This window comes from Pelophylax lessonae (genome assembly GCF_965119305.1).
Source record: "Pelophylax lessonae genome assembly, chromosome: 3".
Classification (NCBI taxonomy): Eukaryota; Metazoa; Chordata; class Amphibia; order Anura; family Ranidae; genus Pelophylax; species Pelophylax lessonae.
This window is the reverse complement of record NC_138770.1, coordinates 588,229,245-588,241,342: the sequence shown is the minus strand read 5'-3', so window position 1 is coordinate 588,241,342 and position 12,098 is coordinate 588,229,245. Positions and strand designations below refer to the sequence as shown.

The window sequence follows — 12,098 nt, the reverse complement described above, 5'->3', positions numbered from 1 at the left end:
ACAGATCGTCTGTTTGCGGGGTGGCAGGTGCCGGTATCACTACAGATGTGGCTGGAGCGGCCGAGACTGCAGCAGAAGAGGAAGCAGGATGAGCCAGAGACGTTTCTTGGTTTTGAAGGTGTGTACTCCACTGCAGCTCGTGCTTTGCACTTAGATGCCTGATCATGCAGGTTGTGCTCAGGTTGAGAAGGTTCATGCCTCGCTTCAAGCTCTGATTGCACAGGGTGCAAACCACTCGTGTCCTGTCATCAGCACATTTTCTAAAGAACTTCCACGCTAGAGAACTCCTTTGAGCTGACTTTGGTGCGCTCGTTCCCTTGCTGCGTTGGGCAGTAGCGGGCGTAGTGTCTAGGGCACGGCCGCTCCGCTTCTGCACCCTGCTCCCTCTTCTGCTGTGCTGGTGGCTCTGTGCGACCACCGCCTCTTCCTCCAAACTACTCAGTTCACCTGCATGACGTTCATTCCATGTGGGGTCGAGGACCTCATCGTCCTCCACATCATCTTCCACCCAGTCTTCACCCCTGCCCTCCTTGTCGGTCTCCACAATGCTGAACGCCGCAGCAGTTGGCACCTGCGTTTCGTCATCATCGGAGACGTGCTGCGATGATCCTTGCATGTACTCATCTTGAGAAATAAGTGGTTGGGCATCGCTGCACTCAATCTCTTCCACTTCTGGGGCAGGGCTAGGTGGATGGCCCTGGGAAACCCTGCTGACAGAGTCCTCAAAAAGAATAAGAGACTGCTGTATGGCTTGGGGCTCAGACTGCTGGCCTGATTTGCAAGGGGGTGAGGTGAAAGACGGTTGGACATTGGCTGCAGGTGCCAACTCTGACCTTTCTGCAGTAGACTGGGTGGGAGACAATGTGAAGGAACTGGAGGCACTGTCAGCAGCAAACCAATCTACTATCGCCTCAACTTGTTCTGGCCTCATCACTTCTAGGGGCGTTTGATGCCCTACCAAATACTGATGCAGGTTCTGTCGCCTACTCACACTTGAGGAAGGTGTTTCACTTGTGCGTGTAGCTGGCACAGATCGACCATGTCCTCTCCTTGCAACAGGAGCTCTACCAGCAGCACCACGACCCAGGCCACGGCCCTTATTTGACGGTCTCCTCATATTTCTGTAATTTAAGATCTTGCCCTAGAAAGGTTTTTATTGAATAGCGGAATAGAAAATATGATCCAAAAAAAGTGTATGTATATCACACGTACACAACCACACTAGGCCCCAATTACTATTGTTTGTACCCCTAAAAGGCTAGATGAGGAGTAGGGGGGGTATGGAACAGGCAGCACCCTCAAACCTTCAGAAGTATGAGATGAACCCCAACAACTTGGAAAGGTGGATCTCTCTCACACGTACCGACACAGACTATCCCGCAATTCAATTGATCCTCAAAGGTTTTTATTGAATAGCGGAATAGGAAATATGATCAAAAAAAGTGTATGTATCTCGCACGTACACAACCACACTAGGCCCCAATTACTATTGTTTGTACCCCTAAAAGGCTAGATGAGGAGTAGGGGGGGTATGGAACAGGCAGCACCCTCAAACCTTCAGAAGTATGAGATGAACCCCAACAACTTGGAAAGGTGGATCTCTCTCACACGTACCGACACAGACTATCCCGCAATTCAATTGATCCTCAAAGGTTTTTATTGAATAGCGGAATAGGAAATATGATCAAAAAAAGTGTATGTATCTCGCACGTACACAACCACACTAGGCCCCAATTACTATTGTTTGTACCCCTAAAAGGCTAGATGAGGAGTAGGGGGGGTATGGAACAGGCAGCACCCTCAAACCTTCAGAAGTATGAGATGAACCCCAACAACTTGGAAAGGTGGATCTCTCTCACACGTACCGACACAGACTATCCCGCAATTCAATTGATCCTCAAAGGTTTTTATTGAATAGCGGAATAGGAAATATGATCAAAAAAAGTGTATGTATCTCGCACGTACACAACCACACTAGGCCCCAATTACTATTGTTTGTACCCCTAAAAGGCTAGATGAGGAGTAGGGGGGGTATGGAACAGGCAGCACCCTCAAACCTTCAGAAGTATGAGATGAACCCCAACAACTTGGAAAGGTGGATCTCTCTCACACGTACCGACACAGACTATCCCGCAATTCAATTGATCCTCAAAGGTTTTTATTGAATAGCGGAATAGGAAATATGATCAAAAAAAGTGTATGTATCTCGCACGTACACAACCACACTAGGCCCCAATTACTATTGTTTGTACCCCTAAAAGGCTAGATGAGGAGTAGGGGGGGTATGGAACAGGCAGCACCCTCAAACCTTCAGAAGTATGAGATGAACCCCAACAACTTGGAAAGGTGGATCTCTCTCACACGTACCGACACAGACTATCCCGCAATTCAATTGATCCTCAAAGGTTTTTATTGAATAGCGGAATAGGAAATATGATCAAAAAAAGTGTATGTATCTCGCACGTACACAACCACACTAGGCCCCAATTACTATTGTTTGTACCCCTAAAAGGCTAGATGAGGAGTAGGGGGGGTATGGAACAGGCAGCACCCTCAAACCTTCAGAAGTATGAGATGAACCCCAACAACTTGGAAAGGTGGATCTCTCTCACACGTACCGACACAGACTATCCCCCAATTTAACTGATCCCCAAAGGTTTTTGATTAAATAGCGGAATAGAAAATATGATCCCAAAAAAGTGTATGTATATCACACGTACACAACCACACTAGGCCCCAATTACTATTGTTTGTACCCCTAAAAGGCTAGGAGTAGGGGGAGTATGGAACAGGCAGCACCCTCAAACCTTCAGAAGTATGAGATGAACCCCAACAACTTGGAAAGGTGGATCTCTCTCACACGTACCAACACAGACTATCCCCCAATTTAACTGATCCCCAAAGGTTTTTGATTAAATAGCGGAATAGAAAATATGATCCCAAAAAAGTGTATGTATATCACACGTACACAACCACACTAGGCCCCAATTACTATTGTTTGTACCCCTAAAAGGCTAGGAGTAGGGGGAGTATGGAACAGGCAGCACCCTCAAACCTTCAGAAGTATGAGATGAACCCCAACAACTTGGAAAGGTGGATCTCTCTCACACGTACCAACACAGACTATCCCCCAATTTAACTGATCCCCAAAGGTTTTTGATTAAATAGCGGAATAGAAAATATGATCCCAAAAAAGTGTATGTATATCACACGTACACAACCACACTAGGCCCCAATTACTATTGTTTGTACCCCTAAAAGGCTAGGAGTAGGGGGAGTATGGAACAGGCAGCACCCTCAAACCTTCAGAAGTATGAGATGAACCCCAACAACTTGGAAAGGTGGATCTCTCTCACACGTACCAACACAGACTATCCCCCAATTTAACTGATCCCCAAAGGTTTTTGATTAAATAGCGGAATAGAAAATATGATCCCAAAAAAGTGTATGTATATCACACGTACACAACCACACTAGGCCCCAATTACTATTGTTTGTACCCCTAAAAGGCTAGGAGTAGGGGGAGTATGGAACAGGCAGCACCCTCAAACCTTCAGAAGTATGAGATGAACCCCAACAACTTGGAAAGGTGGATCTCTCTCACACGTACCAACACAGACTATCCCCCAATTTAACTGATCCCCAAAGGTTTTTGATTAAATAGCGGAATAGAAAATATGATCCCAAAAAAGTGTATGTATATCACACGTACACAACCACACTAGGCCCCAATTACTATTGTTTGTACCCCTAAAAGGCTAGGAGTAGGGGGGGTATGGAACAGGCAGCACCCTCAAACCTTCAGAAGTATGAGATGAACCCCAACAACTTGGAAAGGTGGATCTCTCTCACACGTACCAACACAGACTATCCCCCAATTTAACTGATCCCCAAAGGTTTTTGATTAAATAGCGGAATAGAAAATATGATCCCAAAAAAGTGTATGTATATCACACGTACACAACCACACTAGGCCCCAATTACTATTGTTTGTACCCCTAAAAGGCTAGGAGTAGGGGGAGTATGGAACAGGCAGCACCCTCAAACCTTCAGAAGTATGAGATGAACCCCAACAACTTGGAAAGGTGGATCTCTCTCACACGTACCAACACAGACTATCCCCCAATTTAACTGATCCCCAAAGGTTTTTGATTAAATAGCGGAATAGAAAATATGATCCCAAAAAAGTGTATGTATATCACACGTACACAACCACACTAGGCCCCAATTACTATTGTTTGTACCCCTAAAAGGCTAGGAGTAGGGGGAGTATGGAACAGGCAGCACCCTCAAACCTTCAGAAGTATGAGATGAACCCCAACAACTTGGAAAGGTGGATCTCTCTCACACGTACCAACACAGACTATCCCCCAATTTAACTGATCCCCAAAGGTTTTTGATTAAATAGCGGAATAGAAAATATGATCCCAAAAAAGTGTATGTATATCACACGTACACAACCACACTAGGCCCCAATTACTATTGTTTGTACCCCTAAAAGGCTAGGAGTAGGGGGAGTATGGAACAGGCAGCACCCTCAAACCTTCAGAAGTATGAGATGAACCCCAACAACTTGGAAAGGTGGATCTCTCTCACACGTACCAACACAGACTATCCCCCAATTTAACTGATCCCCAAAGGTTTTTGATTAAATAGCGGAATAGAAAATATGATCCCAAAAAAGTGTATGTATATCACACGTACACAACCACACTAGGCCCCAATTACTATTGTTTGTACCCCTAAAAGGCTAGGAGTAGGGGGAGTATGGAACAGGCAGCACCCTCAAACCTTCAGAAGTATGAGATGAACCCCAACAACTTGGAAAGGTGGATCTCTCTCACACGTACCAACACAGACTATCCCCCAATTTAACTGATCCCCAAAGGTTTTTGATTAAATAGCGGAATAGAAAATATGATCCCAAAAAAGTGTATGTATATCACACGTACACAACCACACTAGGCCCCAATTACTATTGTTTGTACCCCTAAAAGGCTAGGAGTAGGGGGAGTATGGAACAGGCAGCACCCTCAAACCTTCAGTATGAGATTGTGTTCACTGTACCCCACAAAGATTGAGTTCACTGCACCCCACAATGATTGTGTTCACTGCACCCCACAATGATTGTGTTCACTGCACCTCACAAAGATTGTGTTCACTGTACCCCCCAAAGATTGTGTTCACTGCACCCCACAAAGATTCTGTTCACTGTACCCCACAAAGATTGTGTTCACTGCACCCCAAAAAGATTGTGTTCACTGCACCCCAAAAAGGATGTTGTTCACTGCACCCCAAAAAGGATGTTGTTCACTCCACCCCAAAAAGATTGTGTTCACTGCACCCCACAAAGATTGTGTTCACTGCACCCCAAAAAGATTGTGTTCACTGCACCCCAAAAATGATTTTGTTCACTGCACCCCAAAAAGGATTTTGTTCACTGCACCCCAAAAAGGATGTTGTTCACTCCACCCCAAAAAGATTGTGTTCACTGCACCCCAAAAAGATTGTGTTCACTGCACCCCACAAAGGATTTTGTTCACTGCACCCCAAAAAGATTGTGTTCACTGCACCCCAAAAAGGATGTTGTTCACTGCACCCCAAAAAGGATTTTGTTCACTGCACCCCAAAAAGATTGTGTTCACTGCACCCCACAAAGGATTTTGTTCACTGCACCCCACAAAGATTGTGTTCACTGCACACCAAAAAGGATTGTGTTCACTGCACCCCAAAAAGATTTTGTTCACTGCACCCCAAAAAGATTGTGTTCACTGCAGCCCAAAAAGATTGTGTTCACTGCAGCCCAAAAAGATTGTGTTCACTGCAGCCCAAAAAGATTGTGTTCACTGCAGCCCAAAAAGATTGTGTTCACTGCAGCCCAAAAAGATTGTGTTCACTGCAGCTCACACACAGAAAAATGGATGTGGATCACTGACACCTGCCTATCTCCAATCCCACACCACACAGCAATATCGATTGTAGTTTGTAGAACACAGTTTCCCTAAAATTCAGCAGACTCTGTCCCTAACAGGATTGAGAAGAGATCGTAGATCAGGATTGAGTGCAGACCCCACCCCCCACACAGCAATATCGATTGTAGTTTGTAGAAGACACTGACCCTATATAATTCAGCAGACTCTATCCCTAAAATGCCTACAACTCGCCCTGCCTAAACACTCCGACCTGTCCCTCAATTCTATCCGGACACAAATGTTTTTTTCCTGCCTATCTTTCCCTAATCAGCAGCCAGCACGTTGATGTGTGCTCTGTCCCTGAATCTAAGCAGCATAATGACGCCGCTGCGGCTGCCTCGAACTTATAAAGACTTGGTCACATGCTTCAGACGGCCAATCACAGCTACTGAGACATTTGCAGGCATGGCTGGGATGGCTTAAGGCACACCAGTTAAACGATTGTTGATTGGCTGTTGAAAGCCCGCCATGAAAAGAGCGCCAAAGCATGCAAAACCCGGAAATAAAACGACCGAACACGGATTTTTACCCGAACATACAGTAAAGTGTCCGTGTCCGTGTTCGGGTACAAAAAATCCAATTATTCGGTACGAACACGAATAATACAGTCCGTGTTCGCTCAACACTACTCCTGTGCTATAAGATTGCTATAAACATTGATACATTGAAGAATACATAAACACATATTAGATAAATAAATAAAGTCCCAACAGTCCACACATATAGTGCTCTAATGCATCTTCATATTTCAACATGTGCTCCACCGTATAACAAGAGTGCTCTGTCACCAGGTAAAATACTTGCTCACTTAAGAACAAGACCCTCAAAAGGGCCAACACAGCATAATGGTAATCAATCCTGTACACCAGATTGTAGGTCCGCTCACCTCCTCCTCTGATGAGGAGGCCACGTGGAAGGTGAGCGAGTATTTTACTCTTGTTATATGGTGAAGCACTTTATGTGTGGACTGTTGGGACTTTATTTATTTACCTCATCTGTGTTTATGTCTTTTCCAATGTCTCAATATTTATAACAATCTTATAGCACAAGAGTTTATTGTTACCCAATATTTATGAAAGCCACTGTTTTTGTTTTTTCAATTGATTGATTGATTGTTTACTATTGGACAGTGCTATCACAACCTTTTTCTTTACTGATTGCACTGTATGTGGGAACACATTTAGTGATAGCAGCAGCCTCATGTTATATATAGGAATAAGTGTCAGTGCACAACATCTTTATTATTTATCATTTTTTCAGCTACGTTACTAATCTTTAGAAAAATGAATTGGCAGTATATTTTTTCTTGTTCATATTTTATTTTTTATAATTTAACTTGATTTGATGCATTTTTTAAAATTTCAATTATTATTGTGTAAAAACAATTAATTATGTGTGCACATGTGTAGCAATACAGAGTTAATCAATTTGGCATTAAAGCAAAGATTTAGCTGTTTCTGACCTATAGTTAGGTAAATTATTTGGGCGATACACTAGCGTAGTTGACATTGTTGCCTCTCGGTTCTATAGCTCAGGCTGTCCATAGTAAAATTATAAAATGTTATTGTCGTTCACATATTGATTATAAAACATATAAGAAAATAAAAAAAATACAAACGTATATTCAGGTAATGTATTTTCTGCAGCAAAAAGAGAAATAAATGCATGAAAGCCTCCATCTTGAAAACTATAATTTTCTAGTACACATATGACAAAAGGACCAAATCCTTTATTCAGCTACTCTACTAATCTATAAAAATGAATTGCCTGTATATTTTTAATTGTTTGTATTTTATTTTTACATTTTAACTCAATTTAATGGATTTTCCTAAAGTGTAAACTATAATTGTGTATAAACAGCTAAGTACAATTTAACAGTTTTGCACGTGTCTTCTAGTAACAATAGAGTTAATCAATTTGGCATTAGAACAACGATTTAGCTGACTCTGACTTATAGTTAGTTGAATTAATTGGGTGGAAAATTGACTTAGTTAATATTGCTGTATCTTGGTTCTGTAACCCAGGCTGCTTTCTCCTGACATTTGTTTGTGGAAACAGAGTTTATATCAAGACTCTTTTGCTGCCTCTATCCATAGCGATATTAAAAAAAAAAAAAAAAAACTATGTGTATTTTTTGTTAAAATTAAAGCAAAATGTCAAATATTTTATATGGGAAGAAAACTTTATATGTAAGCTCACTTGAACAAATACTGTTGGATATTTGCGCTACATAGGTAAACAACAGTTATATGGACACTGAAGTCTTTAAGTTAGTAACAAATTCTGTGCTAAACATAATCTGTTTCATTTCCTCTCTATATTAAAAACAGTCATATAGTGTCATTTAATAAAGTGGTGTTATAGTGTAATAAAAGGCATTTTATTGGCAAATACTGTATATATGCTGTAACTTCATATTTTCTGCTCTGAATAATTGTGACCTGGTTAACAAAAATTAAAAATATGTCAAGTTTGTAAAAGGTATGAAATAATTATTATTTTTTAATTTGTTTAGACTTGTTAACAAACACAAGTGCAATTCTTTCTGATGTGGTGTAATAAATGATTAGCATGTTGTATTCACTTTTGTTTGTTTCTCAAAGGTAGAAATCAATTTTTAATAGGACAAATTAGTTATGCACTGGATGGGCCTAACACATATATGCATATTCTTACTTTGTAATAACTTAAAATAATTAGCTAGTTTCAACCACTGTGTATTTTTGGTTTGATATAATTGTGTCCCAACTATATTACTTAAAATTCTGGGCACCTAAAATGAGGCCAACAAACTTCAATCTGGCACGGCTGTAACAGAAACGTTTGACACATAAAAAAAATATATATAGTTTCACGCAAACAATTTAGACTTTTTATCCAACTCCTCACAGCTGCAAAGAAGATGATAGCCAAAGCATGGAAATCCCCTTCTTTAAATTTTCCTTGAAACCAAGCACTGTATGAATTGTGCCATGTTACATGCTAAAATGACAGCTTTGGATAACGCAACCTTGAGCAAATTTGACTCCATCTGGAGACCGTGGAATTCTAAAATGTTTCCTCCAGATTTTAATGAATCTGTGCTACTTTTTTGGTAATGTCCTTATCCACACCGGCTCATGCGTCATGTGGATTACGGCCCTATTCTCAAGATCTACTTTCTACCTTTCTCTCCTTCCTTTTCTTGACTCTGCAGCCTCTTTTCTCTATTCTTATTCAGCTCGCCCCTCCTCCTTTCTACTTCTCTTTTCTCTTTCCTACACCCTTATTATATGGTTTTCTTTAAATACAATTATTTTAGCTGCAGTCATCTATTTTCAAAATACTCATGATGTCTTTAGCGGACACCCCATGCCTACATTTTTCTTATTATCTTATTACTCCAAACAGAACTTAGTTCATCTTGATGCCCTATAATTATATTAGTTTGTATGTTGATTTATTTACTGTATGGTCTCCCTCCGGGCCACAGTTTGATCCCTTTTGGGGTGTCCTGGAGGAGATCATGACCTTGCTCCCTCTTTCCTTTACCCCGACTGAACTCCACCTTTGCAATATAGTTTATACTACAAACTTGATAGATATATTTTGTTCCTGTTTGGACCCTATGCTATGCAATTTTCATGTATTTGGGAAATTACTTCCATATCCTTATCTATTTGTTATATGTTCTTAGACTAATAAAATATTTTGCACAATAAAAAAAAAAAAATATATATATATATATATATATATATATATATATATATATATATATATATATATATATATATATATATATATATATATATATAGGATCATCAAAAATGATTACCTGTGATTGCTATGTTTTTCACATTTTTTATTATACTCAAAATAATATCATGTTTTCAGTTGTAAAATGGGTTCTTGTAATTTACCTTTTTAGATGGACCCTAAAGACAGTCTAATGCTACTTTGCTAAGAAAAGTTCAAATTACTCACTTGGTTTTAAATTCATCGACCATCCTCTGGGCATCTTTGTACTCCCTCTGGAGTTTGGACCAATCTGAAGACAGTTCACGAATTCTCTGCCGATTTAGCTCAATTTGTTCCGCAAAAGCTTCTTCCAGGCCAGAAATCTCATCCATTCTTTGGAATGTCTCCAACTGCTTTCTAAAGATTGCATTTCTTTGTTCCAGAACCCTAGCTCGATTTATATAATTGGAAAACCTTTCATTGAGTTCCTGCAAGTTTTCCAGGCCTTTTGCCTGAGACAAACCAAGATTGCTAATGTCTACAAGACTTTGATCATCAAAGCCATCAGACCTCTCATATTTCTCTTTATGCACTTCTCGTAAGTAAGTTGTCTTGTACATGTTGCTATCACTCTAAGGAACCTTCCTCTCCCCAGGTTGGACTAGTCTGAACAAATTTCAGGCAAAGAATGAGAACCGTTCTGTCCTTCTCTCCTGTGCACAGAATGCCATCTGCAATAGCCAAATTAAATTTAGTTCAAAGCAATAGGCCACAAGGGTACTGTTCTCTTGCATTCTAGTATTTGTCAGCATTTATTTTGTTCCAGGGAAAGCATTGTTTCTTTTTTTTTTTTTTTTTTTTTTTTACTGCATAGAGAGGCTTAGGTTAACAACTAAACACATCTAACAAAGCAATTGTATTTTCTAAAGAGATGATTCAATTAAAACATTTATCCAAAGCATTTGCAATGATATACAGTAATTGGCTTGTCCCCTTAGTGAGTTTATATTTGAAATATATAATTTATGCACTTGTCATAAATATTTAAAATTGTCTGTATGTATTCTCCATGTGCAACATGATACATTTAGGGGCTGTTATTTGGTGGCCCTGAGTTTTTCAAAAGAAAATGCATGTTACAATTGTCAATTTCTAAGAAAAAAACGATACACAACTAATATGTGCAGCTGCAGAAGAAATGTTTAGAACTACTGTATGCCTGTATACTTTATTGGTCCATTGTAACAGCACCATTCACAGCATAATTATCTGTGATCAATAATATTTGCATTGCTTGCAGTAATCAGCTTATGCTGAGATTTCATCTCTAGCAATAGAAAATTTTAAATATTTGTGACCAATAGGCAAATATTACTATTCCCTATGGATCAGAAAATGGTTAATTTACTGCATCATAATGTGTATCCAAATCCCAAACTTTTTAAAAAAATGTTTGATAGAGCGATAGGAGTTTAGAGCCCCTGTCAGGTTTTTATTGTAGAATGTAGAGGAAAATCCTAATTTTCGAGTTGTCACCAGAGCTAGGGATGGGCCGAACGACCCCCTGTTTGGTTCTCACCGGAGCTTGCGATCATCATGGAAGTTTGAAACTGAATAACGAACCCCATCGAAGTCTATAGGACCCGAACTGGAAAAATATTCAATGTTTCCTAATAGCACAGGTTATCGGTAGTAATGTTCCCATATCCTTGATAATATACAGAAGAGCATTTCCTGCTTCTTCTCAGAAATGCTGGCATCTTCTTCCATCCATACAGTTTTACATCCTAGTGATCGTGCGCCATCTTGCACCTTAGTAGACTAGGGATGATCGAACTTTTGAAAAGTTCGGTTCGACCAGAACACCCGAACTTCCCGAAAGTTCGGCCCGGATTTCAGAACCCCATTGAAATCAATGGGACCCGAACTTCAGTAATCAAAAAACACAATTTTGAAGCCCTAAAACCCAATAAATGCCCCTAAAAAGTGCCTAGGGTTCTGGGTCATGCCCCAGCGACTATTAATCACACAAAAAAAAGTTCTTAAAAATTGTCATTTTTGATAGAGAGCCAATTATTGAAAAAATTATTGGGAAAAAAATGAGATTTCTTTGGATTTAGTGTCTGGGGGGTCTAAAAAATGTACCTGTGAAGTTTCAATTATGTAGCATGTCCAGAACCAGAAAAAAAGTTTGTTTGTATTAGAATTAATATAGAACAGGATAGTGGCTCCGCTATTTTCACACCTTGCCGATTTAGTAGCAGGCGTTTTTTTGGGCATTTTTTGGGGGTCTTTGGAGGCAGGCATAACATAAGAACTGCTGTGTAGGGGTATATATATACACACACATGTATGTATATATACACATACACATATATAGGTGTGCAAGTAGCAGAACACTATGCTTGC

General features: G+C 40.1%; 1 protein-coding gene across 1 annotated transcript in view; it reads right to left on the bottom strand.

Moving 5' to 3' along the window:
* The window catches only part of BFSP1 (beaded filament structural protein 1), an 80,737-nt gene extending 70,401 nt beyond the window's left edge, over window positions 1–10,336 (bottom strand). The window contains exon 1 of the mRNA XM_082250023.1: window positions 9,936–10,336. Coding sequence (XP_082106149.1) covers window positions 9,936–10,309 — 374 coding nt within the window. The 5' untranslated portion in view covers window positions 10,310–10,336. The remainder of the gene's footprint in view (window positions 1–9,935) is intronic.
* Window positions 10,337–12,098: the final 1,762 nt, after the last annotated feature.